This window comes from Bos indicus, chromosome 4 (genome assembly GCF_029378745.1).
Source record: "Bos indicus isolate NIAB-ARS_2022 breed Sahiwal x Tharparkar chromosome 4, NIAB-ARS_B.indTharparkar_mat_pri_1.0, whole genome shotgun sequence".
NCBI classification, from domain to species: Eukaryota; Metazoa; Chordata; class Mammalia; order Artiodactyla; family Bovidae; genus Bos; species Bos indicus.
Window position 1 is genome coordinate 9,879,100 of NC_091763.1, and position 27,733 is coordinate 9,906,832.

Consider the following 27,733-nt stretch of genomic DNA (forward strand, 5'->3'; position numbering starts at 1 on the left):
TTAATGGTTATTGGTTTGTCCAAATTTTTTTTTCTTCTTGAGACATGTGGGGGAGTAACTGCTTTCTCCTGACCTCAGGTTTCCATGTGGAAGAAAGTCTACTCATGCAATGCCCTTAGCCTTGAGTCTCCTCCACTATACCTCCTCTATAGACAAGAGGAGAGTTGGATGACAGATGAACTCAGTTCCTTTCGGGAGCTGGGTGAGCCATAGACCATATGGTCACAAAGAGTCAGACACAACTGAAGCAACTTAGCATGCACACAGGTGGTTATCTTCCATAGAATAAGAGTGCTGAATAACTTCTGGGGGAGCCAAGGCTGTCCATCCATGACAAAGTAATTATGTCGAATTCACTGGTGAGTTATTACAAGTTCACTTAGCTGCACACCAAAACCACTATCTCTAAACTGCTTTACCAGTAATAATTGTGTTACTTTGACTCTTTTCTACTTGGTTATAGTTAATGATAAAGAACTTGGGAGGCGGGGGTGGCGGGGGGAAGGGTGTCATTCTTTACCACAATTTGCAACATCTGGTGCATTGGCTGAACATTTTGAAAAACAAAGGCAACTAGAGAAATTGAGACTATGGGGTGGTGAGGGTTCATGTTTTATAGCTTTAGAGTTTTGACCTTGGTATTTTATAGCAGCCCAGATTGTGCAGTTGGCTTTTGTGGGGATAGCTTCCTCAAGTGGCTTCAGCTTTTGTGCTTTAGTAAGCATGGCAGACCTGGGGGTCGTGATGTTGATGGGTCATCATGGTTTATGGTAGTTGTATCCTCAGGTTTCTGGCTGTTTTTCTGAAAAAGGGTTGGTTTCTTGTTTTCATTGTGGTAAAATATACATACAATTTATCATTTTAATCATTTTAAAGTGTACAGTTGGTAGCATTACATACATTTACATTGCTGTGTGTAACAAAAGGGTTGTTTTTAAAAGATACAGAATTGGACAAGGGTTGCTTGCTCTGGTCTCCATGTGAAGATCCCTACAGATTGACCATGAATACTGCACCCAGTTTGGACTGGTATTGGAGGAGAAACTGACTCAGAAATGAGGTGTGTGTGTGTGTGTGTGTGTGTGTGTGTGTGTGTGTGTATGAATATACTCACACACACACACACATATATACACATATCAGGGAGTTAGAACAACCCAAAGGAAGATTAGATGCTGGAGAAGCAAGTATGATGTCCCTTTCTTAGAGATAACAATGATGCATATCATACATTTTTGAAAAAACGAGACCATGCATCATCATCTAGTGTGGTAGCTAGTAACCACATGTGGCTATTTCAGTGTAGGTTTAATTAAATTAACATTTCACTCTTCAGTCATACTGGCCACATTTCAAGTGCTGAGAAGCCACTAACTGACTGACTACCCTTAAGTGCTGACTCCCTTACTGAACAGTACAGATGTGAAACATTTACATTATCACAGAATATAAATCATAGTTAACATACCATGATTTGCCATCAAATATTTGAAAGTTTACCTTTCATGCCTGAAAAATATCCCACTGAATGATGTGCCATCAATTATTTGACCATTCCTATGTGAATATTTTTAAGACGGACACACACAACTAAATAACACTCTAAAAAGCTATATGATATAGTCTCCCCTCATTATCACAAGCACTGAGAGTTTCATCTTAAATATGGCCAATTTGATAGGCAAAAATAGATCCCAACTTCTGTTATCCTAAATATTAATTAGCTGAACAGTGACCCAATGTAATTTGTTACAGAGCTGAAAGACACAGTGCAGCTTGGACAAATTACTTCCTAGACTGTGAAAAAAGCGACGTGCGACAGGATGCACACATGCTTAAGGTGGGTATCCCAGGGACATGGAACAAAGGGAGGACACGCAGAGCTGCGGGTGTTGAGGGGAAACGGAGAGGGAGATAACCTGGATTTGGCTTAGAGGGTCGCTGATGTGAAGTCAGAGAGCTTCGCGTCACCTGGAGTCTTCCGCTGGCGAGTCCGGCGGCGGGCGCGCCTGCTGTTCGTCTCGGACGCAGGCCTGGCCCGCGGCGACAGTGGCCCGGCGCCTGGGCTCCGCCGCGCCCGCGCGTTTGTGAGCTGGCCCCGGGTCACGCGAGAGCCCCCGGAGGGGCCGCGCGCCGGCCGCCGCGTGCGGAGCCGAGAGCGCGCGTCTGGGTCCTCAGCTTGAGCACTGGCCTTTCTAGGGAGACAGGTTCTGACTGAGTGGGTTGGCGGCCGCCCTGGCTTCTGATTCTAAGGAGCAGCCGGAGTGTAAAGTCACTGGGTAGGGCTTGACCCTCAGAGGTTACCACACGCTAATCCACTCTGGTTCAACCTGATGGAGAGTCGTGCTCTGAGGTGCTGCTCTCCAGCCTGGTTTTCGTGCCGGCGCGGTGAATGGCAGGTGATACGTGGGAGCGGCGGGGGTGCGGACAATGGCATTTAGTAACATGGAGGACGCAGCTTGTCACCAAACCATCTCACTTGATTTGACCAAACCGCTTCGTGGAGTCCACCCTCTTTTGTTTCGGTTACTCCCAGGCCATTCTTCAGGCCAGAGGAGGCTCCCATACCATGAACCAGGCTGAAGGTGAGCGACTGGAGCTCTGGATAACGGAGTATGCTCAACTCCAGGAGGTGGCGACTGCACCAGTGTTTAAAGGGGTCCGATGAAAGTGAAAGTGGAGAGTGAAAAAGTTGGCTTAAAGCTCAACATTCAGAAAACGAAGATCATGGCATCCGGTCCCATCACTTCATGGAAATAGATGGGGAAACAGTGGAAACAGTGTCAGACTTTATTTTTCTGGGCTCCAAAATCACTACAGATGGTGACTGCAGCCATGAAATTAAAAGACGCTTACTCCTTGGAAGGAAAGATATGACCAGCCTAGATAGCATATTCAAAAGCAGAGACATTACTTTGCCAACAAAGGTTCGTTTAGTCAAGGCTATGGTTTTTCCTGTGGTTATGTATGGATGTGAGAGTTGGACTGTGAAGAAGGCTGAGCGCCGAAGAATTGATGCTTTTGAACTGTGGTGTTGGAGAAGATTCTTGAGAGTCCCTGGGACTGCAAGGAGATCCAACCAGTCCATTCTGAAGGAGATCAGCCCTGGGATTTCTTTGGAAGGGCTGATGCTAAAGCGGAAACTCCAGTACTTTGGCCACCTCATGAGAAGAGTTGACTCATTGGAAAAGACTCTGATGCTGGGAGGGATTGGGGGCAAGAGAAGGGGACGACAGAGGATGAGATGGCTGGATGGCATCACTGACTCGATGGACGTGAGTCTGAGTGAACTCCGGGAGTTGGTGATGGACAGGGAGGCCTGGTGTGCTGCGATTCATGGGGTCGCAAAGAGTCAGACACGACTGAGCGACTGATCTGATCTGATCTGAGACCTAGAGGAGCTGATTTGAAGGCGGGGCTGCCTTTGAAGTTTCCAAGAAGCGTACTGGGGAATGAACATGGGCAGGAGAGGTGGCTGAGCTTTGAGAAAGGTCCTGAGGTGAGTGTGACCTCCTTTCAAACCTCATCATCTAGACAACAAGACAAGGAAGAAATACAGGACTAATTTAGTCCTAGCCTAATATAACCAATATAACAGTATTATCAGAAAACCGGAAACATTTGTAGAATATGAGGATGTAATTGAAGAACCAGATCAAAGAGCTTTTAGAAAAGGAAGGAAAATAAAAAACTTTAAAGGGGTCATCCTTGGACTTCCCTGATGGCCCGGTGGTTAAGAACTGGCCTGCCAGTGCAGGGGATATGGGTTTGATCCCTGCTCTGGGAAGATCCCATGTGCCACAGAGCAGCTAAGCCTCTAGGCCACAACTACTGAAGCTGCACCTAGAGTCCATGCTCCCCAGTGAGAGGAGCTAGCTCACTGAGAAGCCTGGGTACCACATGGAAGACCCAGCATAGCAACCCCTCCTAAAAAGAATTAAGAAAACAAGAATTCCCTAAAATTATTTTAAGTCTTAATTTTTGCCTATATGAAATTTATGGGCAGGATGTTGCCAAGGTATTTCCTTTCCATACTGATAACCATGTGCCTAACAAGATGCTTTGTGGGTTGCTCTACCTTTGTCCATTTTTCAAATGGCATTCTTTGGCTTGATTCTTATTCTACTCTTCCTGGGTGGCTTTAAATCTGTTCCTGTAGTTTCAATTGCCACTCCTGCTTCAGGCCAGGGGCATCTCCACCTACATGTCCCTTAGGCACCAGGATTTTCAACACATTTCTTCAAACCCTCCTCCTCCCTTCCCTGTCTTAAGCACTGTTGTTGTGTAGTCACTAAGTCGTGTTTGACTCTTCGAGTGACCCAGGGAACCCAAGGATCGGACCCAGGCCTCCCACATTGCAGGCAGATTCCTGGGTCAGGAAGATCCTCTGGAGAAGGGAACGGCTACCCACTCCAGTATTCTGGCCTGGAGAATTCCATGGACTGTATAGTCCATGGGGTTGCTAACAGCCAGACATGACTGAGCGACTTTCACTTTGAAGTGAAATATGAAACCACATAACCTCTAAATATGTGGTGGTACTCAGGTTACACAGTATAAGAAAATGAAAACATTTACATTTCTGTTAGGAAGTTTGAGTCTTAAGCTTTTTAAAAGATAGAAAACAAATACTGTTTTTATTACAATCACGTATGTTTCTACTTCATTTGTATTTGGAACCAGACTGCCTTGATATGAATCCCAGCTCCACGGCTAATTAGATATGTTCTTCCACAAGCTACTTAACTGTTTCTCCATCTGTTAGATGGGAATAATACTAACTGCTTCAGTGATTGTTATGAAGATTAAAGGAATTAATATATCTAAAAGTGCTCTGAATAATGCCGGGCCTATGGTAAACACCATTTTAAAGTATTAGTTATTTCTATTATTTAACTAATGGGGAAGTAGCTGCCTAATTTTCTGCTTATCTTTGGTGCCCTTCCAATGGATTCTGAACAACCAGTACTTCCTTCTGTCATAGAAATTGTCTGAATGTACTGAAATTGCTTTTCTCACCTACACCTTAAGATGTCCAAAATACATTTCTTTGCCTCAAGTACTCTTATTTCTAAGAACTTCCAGGGCTTACCCCTCTTTTGCTTTAGGTCCTTTCCAGTCTGCTTATCCCTGCCTCTTCAAATATCAAGTATGATCATAGAGTTATTCTAGCTTTATGAATACAATAGTAAAGAGGAGTCATACCATCACAGATGAATTTTTGTTGAGGTACTATTTTTTGCATGTACTCACACCAACTTAATTTTTCAATTTCTATACACACAGTACAGCAAAAATGATTTAAATTCTTCCCATTTTCATCTTACTGAAATAATTTCACTGGAAGTGTTTTTTTCTGTTATAAAGTAAGGAACTGATTAATAAATCAGTTTTTTTTTCCATATATCAAATTCTTCTAATTAGTTTTTACCATTGAGTTCCTCAGGATCAAAATAAAACCTAAATTTTATTTATGCAATCCTTTATTAAATTTGGTCAAGGACTATGGGTAGTTTTACTTTGTTAAATATTTCCATCAAGTCTTTCTAGAGTCAATTTTGGCAATTTTTAATCTTATAAGATGTGGTTCTTCAGTACATTTTCTTCTTTGTAATGCAGTCATCATACAGTGTTACCTATTCTGGTTTTATTTCTATAATGGAAATTCATTTGCTGCGATTTGGATAAACAACAGTTTGAATTCACTTCTTAGCTAAAAATGAGAAAATTGTAATTCCTCTCATCAATTCTCCAAGACCATCCTTGAGGTCAAAACATCTTACCTCATCTCCTCTCCCCTCAGCTGTCTTCACTCCTGCTTATTCCTTGGACACCAGCTCAAGCAGCGCTGGCTCGAGGAATCCTCTCCTGATGTATTATCAAGTTTCCCTCTTTTTGCTTAAATAGTAATTTTAACTTTTATATTATAATTTATGTGAGTACTTTGCCTCTCTCATTAAACTTCAATCCCTGAAGGCAGAGTCTTTTTCTTACCACTGGCTCCCTGGCACATAAAAGGCAATCAAATTTATTGAAAGAATGATGAAAAGGAAAATAGTATCTTTCACCCTCAGTGCTCATATACTCCTAGGCACTCATTAAAAGCTGGCTGCATTTCCCCTTTATTGTTTACTTCTGGTTTGTTATGGTCTGACAATAATGCATTTTATCCCTACTAATTTTGAAATTGACTTAATGCTGTATATTTTTAAGCTTTTAATAGCCATGCTACTCTAATAGTTTCCTCTTCCCTTTTCCCAGTGCTACCATACTGTACAACTCCAGGAGGGTACGTGGTATTAAGTAGAGGAGGGAGTTATTTGATGCAGCAGAGATGTATCCTCACCTCCCTCTATGAAAAAAAAAGCATTCAGCTATCTCCTAGAGTTAGTTAGAACAGCAATTCTAAACCCTAAGCTGTATATAAAAATCACCTGGGATACTTTAATACAGAAATGCTTGGGCCCTACCTAAAATTATTGAGTCATAAAGTAGTAGAACTCCCCATACAACATTACTGCAGAGCCAGGGTTGGGAAACACTGGGCTGTAAGCACAGAATGAGTGTAGGAGAAATGGATAGATATTAATCTGGATAGGTGGGTTAGCATATTCAGTACTAAGGAACTGGAATTTAACTTTACACGCAGTGAGGAGGGTTTTCAGAGGGTAATGAAATAACTGGATCTATGAGACAGGTGTGGAGAAACAGGTGGGCAGAATATAGACTCTGAGTTGGGAAGCCAGGGGAAGATGTTACAATGAGCCCAGGAACAGATGGCAAGGACCTGAACTATGGTGGTTGCAGTGCAAACACAGGCAGGGAACAGGAAGGACTCACAGGACATTTGACAGAACTTGGTAAGAGGAATGTGTAGGATGATTAAAGGCAGAAAAGCTATAGAACACTCCCAAATTTCCAGGCTAAGCAGCCACATGCAGTCTGATGCCATTAATCAGACAATACAAGCATTAAGAAGAGAATGGGGCAGGAGATGGAACAAACTGCTTCCAGCTATGATGAAATAGATGTTCCTTGTGTAAACCACTGACGGGGAGCTGGAATAGCAAGAAATTAAGATCAAGAACTCAGAAGAAAGGCTGAGGCTAGAGTTTTAGGTCTGGGAGTCAAGAGTATTTGGTAATAACTGAGGCCACTGAAATGGATGAAACTGAGCAGAGCACTGTCTATGTAGTCAAAAATGCTTAGCATCGAGTTAAAGATAAATCAGGGTTTCTCATTTAATTTACTGAACCACATAATCTTAATAAAGCTCAGCAGACCACCGTTAAACATACACAGAAGTCAATCTGAAGAGTAGATGATGATATGAAAAAATTATCTGCAATGTGTGGGCTAATTTTAAATGTGACTGTTGAATCTCTGAACTGTCTCTGAATTGAATACAACAATTCTTGGAATTGGAAAGACTAATTTCTGGAAAACTTGGAAAGCCTGATTTCAATATTAAATAGCAGATTAATCAAGTTAGCTACTCATATGACATCAGTGCTTCCCTAAAGAAAACCACCAGATATTTGGTGATCTACTTCCTACAATGTAAAGGCAATATTACACCATTGTGCCAACTCATAAAAATACAGCATGTTCTTAATAAATCAAACAACTAATACCAGAGACTGTCCCTTAGTCTATGTGTCCATGTGTGTATGTGTTTGTGTGCCAGGAAGTTTGTATAATTTACTTAACTTTAATAATACAAATTCATTTCTGGGTCTGGAATTGCATCAACAGAAAACAAACTAAAACTTAAGAAAAAATTCACAGGCCCTGCTATTTTGAAGACAGTGAATGAACCTGTCTAGAATGAGTCCCTGAAATCCTTGTTTTTAAGAGGTACTCAGATAATTATGATGCAGGAGTTTCAATAACTGTAATAGTTTGAGATATACTAGCTTATTTTAACTAAGTATCTTAACATGTGAAAAATGTTCAAAGATTACAAAAACACATTTTAAGTAATAGTGTTATATATGCTTTAAGTAGAAAACATTTTCTTTATTCAGATGTTGACTTTCTGTATATTTTGAAATGACACACACATAAAGATATAGCAAACCTGTATTTTTAATTTCATCATATTCCCCTCTAAATTCTTTATCATTTACCAAAAATAACTTTTTTAAAGCTTACTGTTTTGTCTAATGTTATACAGACTATCAATCTACACATTTTTGTGTGTTTCTCTTAAAAATTAACTTATAAGGATATTATATAAAACTAATTGGTATATCACACACCAAACATGAGTACAGATTCTGTACAATGTAATAGTATATATATATATTACAAGAGACTAAATGCCTTGTTAAAAGTAAGGTTAAGAAATCTTTCATGGAAAAAATCTACATCACAAAATGTGGTGGCTTGAGTATCAGCTGGTTTCCTCTCACGAATTTCTTTCCATGGGCATTAACTGTCCATTTAGCTTCATCAGCAGTTTTACCACAAGGCCGGCCTACAAAGGAAAATACATGTCAACAATAAATTTGAAACATATAAAAATGTGTAAATGACATACACGGCAGTAGACACAGTGTTCTCTATTTGAAAAGGAATTTTTCATTGTTATAAGAGTGCAATAAATTATTCAGCTAAGTTTCTTGCTTTGTTTAGGAAAGACCTGCCTTTTTACCTTGGTCTTAAATAATATTAATTTCACGTTAGAAGTTTTACTTGAAGTAAAATGGACTGTCATTTTTTAAGAAAGAAATAATTTTACTAATACAGTAGAGTTTATTACTATCATGTATATCAAGAACTGATTAGGTACTTACCTGTTTTGTATGTACTATAAAGCTCATTTTATTTTCCATGCTATGGATCTGAAAACATGAATCAGCATCTCCCAATTGCCACATAAAGCAACCATATTTAAGACTGATGAGTAAAGCCTGCAACATAATTGGAAATCATTAATATTGAAATATTTATTAAAAACAACACCTATCTTCTCTTACTATCTACACTTATCTAGTCAGGTCTAAACAGAACGGTTCACTTGGTAACTTGACATAGCCTGCAGCACAGAGCCACAGCAGACTTCTTGAGCAATGATACTCTTTTTATCAGAATGACAAAATTATTTGAAGATGCCCATTCTGTGCTATGTATGTATATTTATGCACACACACACATTCAGCCATGAGAAATAAGGATATCCTGTCTTTTGCAACAACACGGATGGAACTGGAGGACCTTAAGCTAAAGAAAGACAAATACCATAGGATGATACCACTTAATATGTGCAATCTAAAAAAGCCAAACTCATAGAAACAGAGAGTAGAATGGTGGTTATATCAGGGACTGGCGGGTGGGGGGAATTGAGATGTTGGTCAAAGTAGTACAAACTTTCAGTAATGAATTAAGTTCTGGGAATCTAATGTGGGGCATGGTGCTTATAGTTAGCAATACTGTACTATATGTTTGAAAGTTGCTAAGAGAGTAGATCTTAAATGTTTTCACCAGAAAACATAAATTATAATTATGTGATGTGATAGAGGTGTGGCTAATGCTATAGTGGTAACCATTTTGAAATAGGTTAAGTATAACAAATCAACACACTGTATGTGCATTTTAAACTTACCCAATGATGGGAAAACAAAGATGCCCGTTCTATCAGTGGTTTTCAAGAAAATTAAGTGTACTAAAAGTTTACTTTCTGCAGGTTAAAAACAATTCCTTTTACTATATTCAGTACCTTTTGAATATTCATACAGTACTTTCAGATCTGAAATTTATTTAATGTGGTAAAATTGGTGACTTAGGCAATTTCGTATCACTGAAAATAAGTACACTGTTATATTTATAGTAAGTGAAAGAAAGTGGAAGTCACAGCTGTGACTGACTCTGAGACCCCATGGACTATACAGTCCATGAAATTCTCCAGGCCAGAATACTGGAGTGGGTAGCCTTTCCCTTTTCCAGGAGATGTTCCCAACCCAGAGATCAAACCCAGGTCTCCTGCATTGTAGGCAGATTCTTTACCATCTGAGCCATGGGGGAAGCCCATATTTATAGTAAATATCAGCATTATTTTAAAAATCAATAATATATCCTTCATATATTCAACAGAACTATTTAAAAAACAATGACAGTACCTTGTACCTACATGTTCTAAATAATGGTATATTTAAATAGGAATCCAATATATTTGATTATTTAAAAAATAATTATCTCCTAGTAATAACTTGTATTTTCTTACCCTAAAAATAAATATATTCTTTGCATACATATATAAAAGAAAATGTTCATGCCATCCTTTAAAATAAGTATATTTAGAAACATTACCTCTCCAGGACTAGCAGTTCTTAACATAATGACTGTAAATAATAAACAAAGGATATGCCAGAAAGATTATGATTTAGGGCATTTTGAAAGTGAGGTTCTGTAAGTGAAACATAATGTAATTAATTTACATGTGTATACCATGTCTAATGGGAAAATAATAACATTTTGCTTACAAATAACTATACTTATAAAATATAACATATGGGTAGGATCTGCTAAGATAGCTATTTACACAAAGTACACACTGAAACAGAGTTTTAAATGCAAATAAAGATATTTTTTCAGATGAAGGTGTTTACTCCATTTAAGCAAGTCTGTCATATTTACCATATAGACACCTTAGGTCTTGCTCAATCTAAGACAACTGACGACAAGCTGACTGTTCTCATCTTTATGGTTTGAAAATCTTAGAGCTTTTATAGTGCCATAAATTTACCTGTAGCTTACAGAGCACGCAGGTAATGATTATGTGGCGAGAAAACATTATTATCCTTGGTTTCAATCACCCCTGTATATACCCAATGACAGCATTTCTATTTCTAGAAAAAGCAGATTCTTAATAATCCTATTATCATCCTCTGCCTGCTACTGCTCTCTCACTCAATTCCTGGAACAGAATATTATTCATAGGATGAAATGTTATAAGATATTACTGAACCATCATTTGAATACTATATAAAGCTTTTTACTGTTGCCTAAATTTGGAATGCTACCAAAAGTCAAACATAATACACAGTTTAGAGAAAAGGCTCAGTGTTACGCCCATGGCATCACCACCAGATCAGTGAAGAAGAATTTGCAGATATTGATATAAAATGCTCTAAAATTGCAGAGGAAAAATTTCTTGAAATGACAAGGGGAATTTGTTTCATTTCCTTTAACAAACAGTACAATAGGGAATAAAAAACTAGTTATAAGCTAATAAGAAACAGTTTATATTTTGTATGAATAAAATAGTCTAAATAGAAAATGATAAGCAAATGACTCAAAAACAAGCCAATATCAAAGACTTCAAAAAGTCACGTTCCAAGTGAATTACTGAAGCCAGTCCCTCTTCTGCATATGTCCCTGCACTGTCTTTCTCTCCATTCACAGGCATATCTAATAGTATGGTAACATAACTGCTGCCATAACAATGATTCTGAGTTATCATGAAACTACCACTGGGATATTTTCAGAAGTTATGTGATTACATAAATAAGACTTAAATGATGAAAATAAAAATTAGGTTTACAGTGAAATTTCCTAATCTAAAATGCCTTTTTACATAAGCTTCGCTTCAGTTCAGTTCAGTCGCTCAGTCGTATCCAACTCTTTGCGACCCCGTGAAGTGCAGCACGCCAGGCCTCCCTGTCCATCACCAACTCCCAGAGTGCATGCAAACCCATGTCCATACAGTCGGTGATGCCATCCAACCATCTCATCCTCTGTCATCCCCTTCTCCTCCTGCCCTCAATCTTTCCCAGCCATCAGGGTCTTTTCCAATGAGTCAGCTCTTCGCATGAGGTGGCCAAAGTATTGGAGTTTCCGCTTCAGCATCAGTCCTTCCAATGAATATTCACGACTGATTTCCTTTAGGATGGACTGGTTGGATCTCCTTGCGGTCCCAGGGACTCTCAAGAGTCTTCTCCAACACCACAGTTCAAAAGATCAATTCTTCAGCGCTCAGCTTTCTTCACAGTCCAACTCTCACATCCATACATGACTACTGGAAAAACCATAGCCTTGACTAGACGGACCTTTGTCGGCAAAGTAATGTCTCTGCTTTTGAATATGCTATCTAGTTTGGTCATAACTTTCCTTCCAAGGAGTAAGCGTCTTTTAATTTCATGGCTGCAGTCACCATCTGCAGTGATTTTGGAGCCCCAAAAAATAAAGTCAGCCATTGTTTCCACTGTTTCCCCATCTATTTCCCATGAAGTGATGGGACCAGATGCCATGATCTTCATTTTCTGAATGTTGAGCTTTACGCCAACTTTTTCACTCTCCTCTTTCACTTTCATCAAGAGGCTCTTTAGTTCTTCACTTTCTGCCATCAGGGTGGTGTCATCTGCATATCTGAGGATTAACATTTCTCCCGGCAATCTTGATTCCAGCTTGTGCTTCTTCCAGCCTAGCATTTCTCATGATGTACTCTGCATATAAGTTAAATAAGCAAGGTGACAATATACAGCCTTGATGAACTCCTTTTCCTATTTGGAACCAGTCTGTTGTTCCACGTCCAGTTCTAACTGCGGCTTCCTGACCTGTATACAGATTTCTCAGGAGGCAGGTCAGGTGGTCCAGTATTTCCATCACTTGGAAGAATTTTCCACAGTTTATTGTGATCTACACAAAGGCTTTGTCATAGTCAATAAAGCAGAAATAGATCTTTTTCTGGAACTCTCTTGCTTTTTCCATGATCCAGTGGATGTTGGCAATTTGATCTCTGGTTCCTCTGCCTTTTCTAAAACAGCTTGAACATCTGGAAGTTCACGGTTCACGTATTACTGAAGCCTGGCTTGGAGAATTTTGAGCATTACTAGCGTGTGAGATGAGTGCAATTGTGCAGTAGTCTGAGCATTCTTTGGCATTGCCTTTCTTTGGGATTGGAAAGAAAACTGACCTTTTCCAGTCCTGTGGCCACTGTTGAGTTTTCCAAATTTGCTGGCATATTGAGTGCAGCACTTTCATAGCATCATCTTTGGATTTGAAATAGCTCAACTGGAATTCCATCACCTCCACCAGACCAAGATGGTGGAATAGAAAAGCTCTCAAGTGTTCTAACAGGTATTCACAGTCCAATCCATACTTCATCCTGCCCCCAAATATGTTCTTGTAATTAATTCAAATTTTCAAAATGAACCACTTGTTTCAGATATTTTACTTCCTTTTAAAATTTGTATCTTTTTCATTTATATCTAATTAATTTTTAAATAATACAATCACAGTTAAATTTTTTTTAAGTTGCAAAATGCTATAAAGTGAAATGTCTCCCTTCTACTCCTATGCCCAGTTACACAGTTTCCCTTCTCCAAAGGCTTTAAGAAACTTTTTATCCATACAGAAGCACCACAACACATATTTATATAAATCTAGTTTTCACTTGCCCACATTTTTTGAGGTATAACGGACATATGACATTATATTAGTTTCAGGTATACAGCATGATTCAGTATTTGTATATACTGCAAATATTGTTAACATTCATCACCATACACAGTTAACACATTTTTTTGTTGTAATGAGGAATTTTAAGATTCATCTCTCAGCAACTTTCAAATATGCAATACAGCATCATTAACTAAGCTCTATACTACATCCCATGACGTATTTTACAGCTCAGAGTTTCTATCTTTTGACCCCCGTTACCTATTTTGCCCATTTCCCAACTCTCTGCCTTTGGCAACCACCAGTCTGTTCTTATTTCTATAAGCTTCTTTGTTTTTTTAAGATTTCACCATACACAAATGAGATCATATGGCATTTATCTTTGTCTGACTTACTTCACTTAGCATAATGGCCTCAAGGTCCATCCATATTATTGCAAATGGCAAGACTTCATTCTTTCTAATGGCCAAATAATAATATTCCAGTGTGTGTGTGTGTGTGTGTGTGTGTGTGTGTATAACCTTCATACTCATGCCTTACATACACAGGGATGACTCTCTGAGTACTGGGGCTTGCCTTTGTAAATATCTATCCTGTGCAAAAAGCTGCTCCATACGTAGGAATTCCCCCCAACAATCCTGTAAGAACATAACACACACACACACACACACACATTTTCTCTAGCCATCTGTCCACTGATAACACTTAAGTTGTTTATCTTGGCCACTGTAAGTAATGTTTCAATGAAAAGGGATGTGCGTGTATCTTTCTGTGTTAGTGTTTTTGTTTTCTTCAGTTAACTACCCATTACCACCCATTTTTACATGAATGATAGCATATTACATATGGTTCAGAACCAAATATATCTTAGGGATCATTCTACACAAAAATATTCTTCATTCTTTTGTATGGCTGCAAGGTATTTCAATGTAGAAATGTACTACAATTCCCTATTGGTAATCATTTTGTTTTCAACCCCCATCCTCTGCTATTATAAATGAAATTGTTCATGTAGCCTACTACTGTTATTTTAAATATTATATATATAGTGTGACTGGTCAAAAACAGCTGAAAAGATAAAAATCTACCTTAGTTTCCATGTTGAGGAGATGAAGTCCTTTTATATTCACACCTACATACACAGGGATGACTTTATGATTACTGGGGCTTGCCTTTGTAAATATCTGTCCTGTGAAAAAAGCAGCTCCATACGTAGGAATTTCCCAACAGTTCTGTAAGAACATGCGCTGCAGGTGATGCATTTCTTTACTGACACCTTCACTTGTACTAAGATTCTAAAAACAAAGTAAAATAAGGAGATGTGAAAGGAGAATGTACCTTTAACAATCCAAACAGGTCAACTAAACAGTCTCTAAAATCAAGGCTAACCCAAAGAATAACATGTGTGACATTATCCCAAGGGCACTTTTTCTTCTGAGATCTATTAAAAAATAAAAATCAAGGTCTAAAAATAATGCTTATTTATTACATTTTAAGTGCATGGATAAAGACAGTATATTATTTCGTATTTTTAAAAAATCTCTAGCACTTACCACAGTACCAGCATATAGAAGGTAGTCAGTAAAAAATTCTATATTGTTAAAAATAAAGTATCTTGCTACTTTTTCTTTCAGATATGTGAACTATAACTTTTTTATTTCAGGAATATAAATTTAATGTACCTATGTTTAAAACATTAATAATATTAACAAAATGTCAACTAGGCTATGTCTTTTTATTTCTATTTAACAGCTTACCTTGTATTCATGAAGTATTCGGTTTGTCCAGTGAGGTGCCTTACTTTTCAACTTGGTAATAGGTACAATAGATTTGAGATTTTCTTCACTGTAAGCAAATATGCCAACATTTTAAAAATAAATTATCTTTAGTAGCTAAAGTAATATAATCATCTAGATATAAATGGTTTTAAATGATTTTTGAGCTGAAAAATACTATACTTAAAATATCAGAGAACTTGACATTTTAAGCAAGAAGTCAAGATCCCAACATTGTTCAGTCTAGGGAAATGTTTCTTCTTTCAGTAAGCACAAAATATTTTTGAATACTGAAAACTACAATAAACAAACTTTAGATGTGCTAAACTTCAATGTTTTTTCACAACATGAAACATGAACTAGTTTTTGGGTGGGATTCTGAAATGTGTCTGCCTTATAACATTTTTTTTTTTTTTACTACTTATCTAAGGTTTTAGTGAACTTATTTAAACATACAGTAAAGAAAGACAAGTATAAAGCATATCACACTATATTCAAATATAAGAAAAATAACCTTGGAGAGAATATAACTTAAAAGAATGCATTACTATAGATTTTCTTCTCATTCCATGCCTTATGTTATTTAATTCCAAACCAGTGTCTAAATAGTTCTTAATAACATATTTCTAAACTTCCTTGGTAAACTGAATCTTGGGCACAGCACAAGACCATGAATTATATTAAATACTTACTTTAGGAAACCTTGTTTGTGTTTCTTACTCTCGTAATTTCCATAAACTATCTGCAACAGTAGACTTGCCAATGTTATCAGTTTAGCATCAGGAGCTGTATAAAAGCCCTTCAATAAATTATATCTGGCTTCATCAAAGAGAATAAGAATAGCTAGTGGGTCTTCAATCTTAAAGGAGAAAATACAGTATGGTTATTAGGCCACAATTTCCTGTTATAAATGTACAACTTGTCACTCACATGAAAAAGCAAAAGCTATGTAACTGCATATAAATAAGCTGGTTTTGCTTTAGAGCAGAGGTTGACAAGTCTTTTCTATTAAAGACCAGACAGTATTATTTTAAGCTTTGTGAGTCATAAAGTCTCTAATAGAGTGACTCAACTCTTCTAGTTTAGCGCAAAAGCAGCTGTAGACAATACATCTACAAATGTCAGAGTTCTACTAAAACTTTTTATACTGATTCTGAAATTTGAGTTTCATGAAATGTTCACATGACATGAAATATTAATTCTTCTGAATTTTTCAGCCATTAATAGCTTATAGGATATACAAAAATAGGCAACAGTTCAGATATGGTAATAGACCAGTTTGCTAACCTCTGATTCAAGTCCAGTAAAATTATGGATATGAGTGTGAGTAATTTCTAGTTAAATTTTACTTAAATTTTACTTAAATTTTACTTTAATTTTACTTAAATTCTTTATATTCCTCAAACATCCTTCTAAATTTTATGCTTCACACAACATAGTAGTGAACCACAAAGAAGATGAAAGAAGTATTGTCCATTCCCAGAAGGATACATGAAGTTTGAAAAGAGCTTAACAGTTTTTATTTGATAAATAACATGAAAGGAGAGCATACTTTAAGTTTTAAAAACTAAAGTTTCCCTTAATCTGATAAGATTAAAAAAGACTGAAAAATGCTACCCCACAGAATACATTTATACCTGGAATAATATGATCACCAATGACAGAGATTCTAAATAAATACTTGAGTATTTCCATATATGATTCAAAATGACCCAGATTCCTTACAGTAAAAAGTTTTGTTGTCTTGCTAACTAAAATAACACTCCACACGATATTTAAAAAATTGAATCAGAATTTCATGGAGGAAAAAAGATAAGGGGATTGCTCTTGATTAAAAGAAGCAAAGAGGTAACAAATACAAAGCATGAAGGTTGACTAGCTTCTTCAGTTGAGTGTTTTAAGAGACTGAGAAACGGCGGGGGGGGGGGGGGGTGGAATTTAAATATGGGTCTGATATTAGATATTATTGTGGAAATACTAATTTTATTAGGTTGACAGTGGTACTGTAGTATGTACAGTACATCCTTGTTCTTATAAGATGATGTTAAAATATTTAAGGATGAAGTGCCATGATGCCTGCAACTCAATTTTAAATGGTTTACAAAGAAAAGAGAGGAAAGGTGAAGCAAATATAGTAAAATGTTAACAATTAGTGAATTTAATGAATGGTATATGGTATGAATTTTATTACTTTTTCAACTTTCCTATGGGTTTTTAATTTCTGAAACTAAATGTTGGGAAAAAGTGAAAGAAAATATTTTTCTAGTTAGTAAAAACCGACTTAGTGAATTTGAAGAATTTGAGTAGAGAATAGTTATAATTCCTAATAGTGTATTCAGGGAGTATTAGTCAACAACTGTTCTTTTTAAATGAAAGTAGGCTCTTCTTATCCTAAAAGAATAATTCTAACCAAAACAATGCAATTCTTCTATTTTTCAGATGGTAAAAACAGGAATTTCTCAATTACACAGGAGTGAAAGAATGTACCCACTTAACCAGATGATGATATTCTGACTCACTGTAAGTATTCACTAAACCTTGCTTCTTTTTCAGTTGAACCTACTTTACCTAAGTGGTAGTATAAAATGCAATTAATTTAATGTCCAAGTACTATCATTATTATTACTCTTTCTCTACCAGCCAACTTTGAAAATATTTAAGTGAAGAAGGAAAACAGGCTGAGTATACTTAGATTACTTGCAGATTTCATAGATCTATCACATTTTGTTTAATAAAAGTTGCCACTTTACCTATGTTTTAAGTGTAGAATTTAGTGGCATTCATTACATTCATAATGCTGTGAACCATCACCACTATTTTCACATGTCAACATCCAAACAGAAATTCTGTAACCAGTAAGTCCTCACTCTCTGCACATCACACCTGTGCTAATCTCTAACATACTGTTTATGAATTTACCTGTTCTAGATATTTATTTAATGTAAGTAAAATCAAACACTTTTTCCTTTTGTGTCTGGCTTATTTCACCTAACATATTTTCAAGGTCCATCCATGTTATGACATGTTTCAGAACTTCATTCCTTTCTATGGATGAATAAGAATCCATTGTATGTATATACCACATTTTCTTTATCCATTGATCTGTTGATGAACACTCAGCTTGTGTCCACCTTTTTGGTTATTATAAATATTGCTGATAAGAATGTTGGAATACAGATATTTGAGCTCTTGTTTTCTTTAGGTATGCACCTAGGAGTGGAATTGCTGAATCAAATAGTAATTCTATGTTTAGTGTTTTTAAGAACTATTCCACTGTTTTCCACAGAGGCCACACCATTTTATATTACCATCTACAGCATACAAAGGTTCTATTTTCTCTACTTCCTCAACCCTCAATATCTTCCTTTATAAACTGCTATTATTACAGCCACCCTTGTAGGTGTGGTGGAGAAGGCAATGGCACCCCACTCCAGTACTCTTGCCTGCAAAATCCCCTGGACGGAGAAGCCTGGTAGGCTGTAGTCCATGGGGTTGCAAAGAGTCGGACACGACTGAGCAACTTCACTTTCACTTTTCACTTTCCTGCATTGGAGAAGGAAATGGCAACCCACTCCACTGTTCTTGCCTGGAGAACCCCAGGGATGGTGGAGCCTGGTGGGCTGCCATCTATGGGGTCGCACAGAGTCGGACACGACTGAAGTGACTCAGCAGCAGCAGCAGTAGGTGTGGATTCTTTTTGTTTTGATTTGCATTTCCTTAATGCCTAATGATCTTGAACAACATCTCATGTGCTTGTTAGCCACTTGTGTATCTTTACTGGAGAAATGTTAAGTCCTTTACCCAATTTAATTGAGTTGTCTTTTTGTTGCTAAGTTGTAGGAGTTCCTTTTATATCCTGAATAGTAAGCACTCAACATTCAGAAAACTAAGATCATGGCATCCAGTCCCATCACTTCATGGCAAGTAGATGGGGAAACAATGGAACCAGTGAGAGACTTTATTTTTGGGGGCTCCAAAATCAATGCAGTTGGTGATTGCAGCCATGAAATTAAAAGACACTTGTTCCTTGGAAGAAAAGCTATGACCAACCTAGATAGCATATTAAAGAGCAGAGATATTACTTTACCAACAAAGGTCCATCTAGCCAAAGCTATGGTTTTTCCAGTGGTCATGTATGCATCTGAGAGTTGGACTATAAGGAAAGCTGAGTGCCAAAGAATTGATGCTTTTGAAGTGTGGTGTTGGAGAAGACTCTGGAGAGTCCTTTGGACTGCAAGGAGATCCAACCAGTCCATCCTAAAGGAAATCAGTCCTGAATATTCATTGGAAAGACTGATGTTGAAGCTGAAACTCCAATACTTTGGCCATCTGATGCAAAGAGCTAACTCATTAGAAAAGACCCTGATGCTGGGAAAGACTGAAGGGGGGAGGAGAAGGGGATGACAGAGGATGAGATGGTTGGACGGGAGGAGAAGGGGATGACAAAGGATGAGATGGTTGGATATCATCACTGATACTATGGACATGAGTTTGAGTAAACTCCAGGAGTTAGTGATGACAGGGAAGCCTGGAGTGCTGCAGTCCATTGGGTTGCAGAGTTGGACATGACTGAGCGACTGAACTGAACTAAACTGAAACAGTTATCGTATATATGATTTTCAAGTATCTTCTTCTATTATCTAGCTGGTCTTTTCTATTTAATGATAATGTCCTTTGATTTACAAATGATTTTAATTTTGATGAAGTTCAATTTATCTATTTTTTCTTTTGTTACTCATGTTTTTGGTGTTATATCTAAAGCTCCATGGCCAAATCTAAGGTCATAAAGATTACACATATATTTTGTCCTAAGAATTTTATGGTTTTGGCTTTTATATTTAGGTTATTAAGACACTGAGTTAATTTTTGATGTGGTGTGAGATCAGAGTCCAATTTGATACTTTTGCGTGTGAATTTCCAGTTGCCCTGGTATCATCTGTTGAAGAAACTACTCTTTCTTCATTGAATTCACTTGGCATCCTTGTCAAAAAAGTAGTTGGTATGGTATATGGAGTTATTTGAGGACTCTCAACTCTATTCCATTCTCAATTCTATCTTTATACCAGTACCAAATTGCTTGGATTACTGTAGCTTTGTACTAAGAAATTGGGAAATGTGAACCCCTTCACTTTATTCTTGTAGTTTTCAATGTATAAGTTTTGCATCTCTTTTATTAAATTTATTCCTAGGTATTTTATCCTTATAGAAGTTATTCTAGAGGATTTCTTAATTTCCTTTTTTTTTGAGTGTCTGTGGCTGGTTATAGAAACAATTGATTTCACATGTTGAGCATGTGCCCTACAACTCTGCTGAATCCATTTATTAGCTCTAGCAGCTTTTGTGTAGATTCTTTGGAATTCCCCATATATAGGATCATGTCATTTTTGATAAACAGAGACAGTTTAACTTTTGCTTTTCAATTTGGATGTCCTTTTTTTTTTCTTTCTTTACTTTTTGGTGCTGCTGGGGAGAGTGTGACCAACTGCTTTCGTTAGAACTTCTTGTTCTGTGTTAAACAGCAGTGGTGAAAGCAGGCATCCTTGTCTTGTTCCTGATCTTAGGAGGAAAGTTTTCAGTCTTCTACCATTGAGTATGTTAACTGCAGGTTTTTTATAAATGCCATTTATAGGATTGAGGAAGCTCCCCTCCTAGTTTTCTGAGAGTTCTATCAAGAAAGGCTATTCAATTTTGTCAAATGTCTTTTTTACCTTAAGTTGGATAATATAAGACAGACAATATGAATGCTGCTGCTAAGTCGCTTCAGTCGTGTCCGACTCTGTGCGACCCCACAGACGGCAGCCCACCAAGACTCCGCTGTCCCTGGGATTCTCCAGGCAAGAACACTGGAGTGGGTTGCCATTTCCTTCTCCAATGCATGAAACTGAAAAGTGAAAGTGAAGTCGCTCAGTCGTGTCTGACTCTTCGAGACCCCATGGACTGCAGTCTACCAGGCTCCTCTGTCCATGGGATTTTCCAGGCAAGAGTACTGGAGTGGGGTGCCGTTGCCTTCTCCGAGACAATATGAACAGTCAGACATAAAACATTTACCAAGTTTGGGCAAGGTCACTGAAATTTTCACGTGTTGAAATGTGCTTAACCTTATGTGTTTAGTATTTCCTTGAATAAAAGAATGAGGAAATGCATTGTATACTTTTTCTTCACCAAATTTATGAGACCTCAGAACTTTTCTTTTCCCCAGTTTTCAAAGCTACTGCTGTATTTAGACTATCACCTAGTTTAAACTGTAATATATCCCTTAGGTTTTTTCCTTGTCTGGTCATCCTTCAGATGGCATTATTTCACTTCTAACATTTATAGTAATTCAAATCCAGACATACTTATTTAGGACAGACTATATGTATAGTTCTCTGTTGAATCTAAAATAGCTACATACTGACTACTAGGAATAACTTTTTAATGTCCCCTTTGTAAATATAATCTTCTGTATCTAGAATTTTTTTTTTTAGTTCTCTCTATTCTCTTTAGGATGGAGTCTCGATTTCTTTTGTATTCTAAGACAATGGAGGTGGAAATGGAAACACCAACCAGGGGCTTTGTAAGTAGACTGACTCAAACTCTACCATTTACAATAGGGATGTGAGGATTGAACAGAAAAACAGAAATGAACCCTCCTGAAAAGGAAGAGCACAATGTTTGCCTCTGGTGCGTAAAATAGGAACTCAGCAGATTCTGAACATCAATGACTATAAAAAAGATGTCTGAGCAAACCTTTTTCTCAACTTCCAAAGGAAGTCTCACATCTCTTCTTAGGAAAAGCTGTGGTGTTTCCCTTTGGGGATCCAAATTAGTCAATTCAGCAAGTATTTCTGGCCAGTCACGAACATGTTGCAATGGTTTATGATAAGGCTTGAGTTGAAGGCCTGAAAAACATCTTTCCCTTAATAAATGATAATGTAAAAATGAACTAATTACATCAACACATAGAAACTTTTCATTAAATTCTGTACCTAAGTATTGAACACACACAAATTAAAGGTCTAAATTTAAATCAATATTGATTTTAATCAATATTATACCCAATTTGAGGTTAACTGTTTTTTAAGAATGTAAGAATTATGAGAATAATTCTGGAAATGAATTAAAATTTATCAAATGAATTTAAGATCCTAAATTCCATGATAGCCTATTTAATTATCATACAATCAGTAAAAATTTGGTGTTTAAAAAAATAGTTAAATCACTAGAAAACAAATCACAACCACCTCGATGAAATCCCTTATGCATTTGCAATACTTTGTCTGAGAGACCAAATCTGTAGTGACATTAGGCTGAGTTTAAATAAAAAGAGTCGAACATGAGTGAACGACTGAACTGAACTGCGATAGAAAGATCTGATAGAAAACCAATATAAAGAAAAAGAATATCTGTATTCTGAGAGGAGCTGAGCACTGAAAATAAAGGCAAGTTGGATGCATTTAAACAGCATTCAAATGAAATTTAAACTGCATTTAAACAGCATTCAAATCAAATTTCATTGCCAAAGAAAAAATGTTTTGGTTTTTACCACTTCAAACATTGTATGGCATTCTCTGGTGACTCAGAAGTAAAGAATCCACTTGCCAATGCAGGAGACGTGGCTTTGATGGCCGATCCGGGATTATCCCAGATGCTGGGGAGAAACTAGGCCCGTGCGCCACAACCCCTGAGCCTGTGCTCTAGAGCCCACGCGGCACCACTACTGAGTCCACACGCCCTAGAGCCTGTGCTCCCCAACAACAGATGCCATTGTTCTACTGCTGTACTGCAATCAGAAGCCCTCACACCACAGCTAGAGAGTAGGCTCCACTTGCCACAACTAGAAAAAAGTCCACGCAGCCATGAAGAACAGCACAGCCAAAAATAAATAAGTACATAAAATTAGTAAAAAAAAAAAAACAAAAACCCAACATTGTATGAATAAAGAGGGGCCAGGAGCAAGCAGAGGCTTATCTGTTTCAGCAGTTTGAACATAAACAATTTATGTAAAAGAGAAGAATATTATATCATTTGAAAATTTAAAAGTCAATAATAATTGACGCTACCCTTCAGTTTACCAACTCACTCTTAGAAAGGAATAATGAGGTTTATACATCAAAATAACAAGTTTCTTACTGAGGTTTTCTGAACAGATCCAAATAGTGAAATATTGCTGTGTTTCTTGAGAGAGACGCATTCCTTCCATTATCTGCTGCACTGTGGTATTATTTCCATGCTTCAGTTCAACAGAACGGTACGATCCATCCATTCTGTATATACGAACTTTTTCATACTAGGACAAAGAATGATAATAAATTATGCAAGCTGGGTAGAAGTTATACATCCCAACCCCCCAAAATGCTTTAATTTCAACTTCATCTGCTTTATTATAGATTTCTAATATGGAAAATATCAGAAAAACTACTTTAAGTGAGAATCTTCTGGCAATATTTTATTTTTTCTATTTTTGCCTTGCTGCACAGCTTGCAATCTTTGTGGCCCAATAAGGGATCAAACCTGTGCCTCCTGCACTGGAAGCTTAGAATCCTAACCACTTCTGGCAGTATTTTTAAAAAATTTACTTCCATTATTTATATTTTTAAACATGAAATTTCTTCTGAATATTCCATGGTCAAATAAGTTTGAGAAATGAAGGGAAATGGTTTAAAAAAAAAATACTCAACTTCAAAAATCTTCTGAGAGGATACTTTAAAGCTATTAATGTACAATGTTAATACCAAATGGGGGATACAGACCTGGTTAACTAAATCTGGTGTTAGTTAACTACCTCATGAGTTTAGTGGGCTACAAATTACAATGTAGAAATGTGCACCAGCAATAATTTATCCCAAAAGCAATCTGTGATAAAGGACTTTGCAGATACAAGTTATGAACAATGGACCTTGAGCCAGTTTCTTTCTTCCAGTTCAGAAAATCACAGAGAGAAATGATATTATCAATTCATTTTTATTGTTATAGGAAGTAACTGATGCCTCTAAACAACTTCCAGGACAGTTCATTTTAGGTAAAAGTACCTAAATCCTTTCATCGTATACCTTCAGATTTAAAGATTATATGAGAAATAAAAATGTGTTTTTAACTATACAATTAGGAAGTAAATTGCAATGAAGTTAATATAAGGGTGCCTGTACTGCTTATTTTTTTCCTTGCTTTTGTCCTGTGCTCAGGGAATAATGTTTTGACAAAAACGTGTATGAATGTGTGAAATTTCCCTTTAAGACAGAGATCATGTACTTATTATTTATCACATCACTTTCAGCATTTCATGGTGGTAAATTTACAAAAATACTCAACAAGTACATATTATCTAGTTAATGGAAATGTCTGGAAAGGCTCAGATATATGGGTTATATCCTGTTGGTATAAAACTTTTATCCTTTTTAGTCCATGGGGTCGCAAAGAGCTGGACATGACTAAACGATGAACACTTTCACTTCACTTAGAAGGCCTAAGTAGAGAGAGATGCTTCAATGAATCACCATATAAAGTATAGAGATTACATTGGGAATTAGATTAATTTTAAGTGACTGAAAGATTTACTTATGCAAACTTTTATTTCGATACGCAAGAATAAATGCCCAAATGTTAGAGATGACAGCAAATTTAATATCTACGATGTCTAAACATGAGGCTTTATAAAAGTAAGCCATCCATACATTCATCCTTCCATTCTTACCACAAATCCTCAAATTTTATCAACTTTAATACGATGCTTGGCTCTAACTAATATTTATGAAGGTAATTCTTACTGGTTTGTTAATGGCTTCCTTCAACAATTTTGCAGCTTCTTCCCAATTATTTTGTTTGTTTTCTTCACAAATATTTAAAGGAGATCTTCCCTGTTGGTCTGTTATGTGCTGGGAATGTGAGGGAAAAATCAGAGGTTAAAGAAAAAAGGCATTACAAATATACAAGTAAGGGAAAATGTCAGTCAATCAAAATTTCATTAAAAAGACTACTGGCAAGTGTTAAGTAGGTATTAAGCATGCTTACTGCATGCTATACTTCAAGTAAACATGAACAGCCGAAGATGAAAGATTCAAAGCACTAATCACTGTGGCTATTGTTTTTCAAAACTTCTGTTTATAGCAACAAAGGTCTTGTTAAAGCTATTATTTTTCCCTTACACATCTGATAGTACAAATTCCAAAATATCTTTTTCCTTCTTTAAGATATTTTTTAGAAAACACTTTATATAAGGGCTTCCCTGATAGCTCAGTTGGTAAAGAATCTCCCTGCAATACAGGAGACACTTTATATAAAATGACAGGAAGCTAAATTTTATGTACATTTGGATGATACATGGTGATGATGGTTGTAAAACAATGTAAATGTACTTAATGCCACTGATCTGTACAACTAAAAATGGCAAAAATGGTATATTTTATGTGAGGTGTATTCTATTACAATTTAAAAGCAAAGTGTATACATATTATTTATTCTATATAGCAAGTTAAATTTGTTTTCATTTCTCAGCTGACCTCCCAAGTGTACGACTAAACATTTTAGGTGTCATTACTAGTTATTTACTGTTTGGATGTTAAAAAAAACAACGCCTGGAAAATAACTTACTCTGTCAATTTCTGGATGGTTTAGGAGGATCTGTACAATTTCCGCATGTCCTCCTCCAGCAGCAAAATGAAGAGGAGAGCTAAGCTGCCCATTTAGAAGGTTTGGATTGCACTTTCCTTTCTCTAACAATATGCGAGTGGCTTCAACTTTTCCATACCTACAAAAAAATAAAACACCTACAAAAGTCATATGAAGTGTTTGAAAAATCCAAATTTCAGACATCTCAAAGAAATCTAAGACTTTTCTATGGCAGAGAACAAGGAATGAAGACATTTATGTAAATGTTTACAGTCCTTATGGATTTCTTATGAAGTACTCTGATTTAATTCAAATGTTTCTATTTCTGATCAACTGGGAGAAAATATAATCTCAAATACAAGATAGAGCAGAGGATACAGAATCACAATCGTACAAAATATACAAAAATTATAAATTAGGGAGATAAAATTTTTAGTCAAAAATACTTTCAGGAGCAGAAAGTAACTCATAAATTTAATAATGCTTTTTTTTAAATTTACAATAGGCCCAAGACCTAATTTACATGTAGCTGTTGAATGAGGCAATGTGAAAGACACAAAGATATGTTAAGATAAATGGTCTCTGCTCTGGTAAAGGCTTCTAATGTAATCAGAGGAAAACAAACATGTGAGATAAGTTACATCATGCTGTAACATTTAAATAACAGTTGAGAGTAACAATCAAAATATATATATTTGTCAAATAATAGTATACAATGATGCTTTAGAAAATGCTGGAAAAGGAAGATAAGATTTCAGTCTAAGAGAGTCCTGAAAAGTATTCTGATAGAAGAACAATTTAAAAGCTGAAGAGATGCTGAAGAGAAGTAAAATATTCTAGGTAGTGAGGAAAAAAAGTAAGCAAAGAGTACAAAGAATGTGCCAGACATAGTGAATTTACCATCTAGTTACAAAGACATATAAGGCTTCAATCTAACGCAATGGTGGAAGGGCAATTCATTTTTTTGGAAATAAATGGGTAAAAAGGGAAAGGAAATTTGCTCTTAGATATGGTGCATCTGAGGGGCAAACAGCACATCTTTAGAACTAAACCAACTTACTGTCAACTTTCTTCCCTTTCACACATGCCCTGAACCTGCCACTTGTATCCTACCCTTCTCATTCACGTGACTGTTTGCTTACATTCTTAGCTATTCTTGAGATGTCTTTTTTCCTCCTCCTGATTTTATTTCAGGTTAAGTTCTGTTATTTCTCTGAAACAGTTTACCAACTACCTCCTATATATATTCCCACTATAATTTACCATTTTACTTTTACTTTTTTAATCTCATTAACTACTTTCATCCTTTTATATATATATTTCTGTCAGCCTGGATGTTCCTTGAAAGTTATATCTTTGCATTCTCCATACTGCCTCAGGCATTAAGAAAATGGGTGACTAAACTGTTCAGCTGGCAACTGAAAACACAGACTTGATACTCAGAAGGAAGGCAAAGGCTTGAGGTACCAGATATACAAATTCATCCAACTGAGCCTGTTAAAGCTGCAAGAATGGATGAAACCTGAGAGAGAAATATGAACATCTTAGAACAATGAAATGCATCTTAAAAAACATACTCTCAGAATAGGAAAAGATACTGAGGGGGACAGTTCAACTCTGTGTATGATTAATAAGTTTTCAAGGTACTTCTTTATATAATTACTTAATATAATCTTCACAACAACTTATGAGGCAGGCAGAGATATTTCTAATGCACAGATGAAAAAAATGAAGCTTGTACCAGTTTAGTAATTTGCCCAAGGTCTCATGGTTAACCAGTTAAAATCCAATTTTCTGACTCTTAGTGTAACAGTTTCTATACTATTAATATAAAACATGCTTGGGTCACAGGATGAAGACCAGTATTTCAATAATAATAATGATAAGTATTATCTTGCATTTGTATTGACCTTCATTATAGCTCTATTATAGCTGCCCTTTCAACTGCCATTTGTTCTGCAAACAAAGGG

The 27,733-nt window shown here is 36.6% G+C and overlaps 2 protein-coding genes and 1 long non-coding RNA gene across 13 annotated transcripts in view; 1 reads left to right on the plus strand and 2 right to left on the minus strand.

Annotated features, from left to right (window-relative positions):
• Positions 1 to 2,156, minus strand: part of LRRD1 (leucine rich repeats and death domain containing 1) — a 43,197-nt gene extending 41,041 nt beyond the window's left edge. For all 4 annotated transcript variants that reach the window (XM_070787158.1, XM_070787155.1, XM_070787156.1 and 1 more), the window contains exon 1: positions 1,920 to 2,156. The gene's annotated coding sequence lies outside the window, so the exon portion shown is untranslated. The remainder of the gene's footprint in view (positions 1 to 1,919) is intronic.
• On the plus strand, positions 1,288 to 21,906 carry LOC139182598 (uncharacterized). Of its 2 annotated transcripts, none has more exons than XR_011566101.1 (3): positions 1,288 to 1,840; positions 17,616 to 17,696; positions 21,663 to 21,906. It is a non-coding gene; the product is annotated as an uncharacterized lncRNA (long non-coding RNA). The 2 variants fall into 2 exon arrangements; XR_011566100.1 differs by lacking the exon at positions 1,288 to 1,840 and adding an exon at positions 2,924 to 3,499.
• KRIT1 (KRIT1 ankyrin repeat containing) overlaps positions 8,071 to 27,733 on the minus strand; it is a 39,386-nt gene continuing 19,723 nt past the window's right edge. For 6 of the 7 annotated variants that reach the window (XM_019959665.2, XM_019959663.2, XM_070787160.1 and 3 more), the window contains 9 exons: positions 25,746 to 25,902; positions 24,923 to 25,030; positions 23,289 to 23,445; positions 21,906 to 22,057; positions 15,869 to 16,035; positions 15,159 to 15,246; positions 14,490 to 14,696; positions 8,799 to 8,915; positions 8,071 to 8,479 (listed from right to left, as the gene is read on the minus strand). In XM_019959665.2, coding sequence (XP_019815224.1) covers positions 8,411 to 8,479; positions 8,799 to 8,915; positions 14,490 to 14,696; positions 15,159 to 15,246; positions 15,869 to 16,035; positions 21,906 to 22,057; positions 23,289 to 23,445; positions 24,923 to 25,030; positions 25,746 to 25,902 — 1,222 coding nt within the window. In that variant the 3' untranslated portion in view covers positions 8,071 to 8,410. The other variant, XM_070787161.1, reaches the window with a different exon arrangement.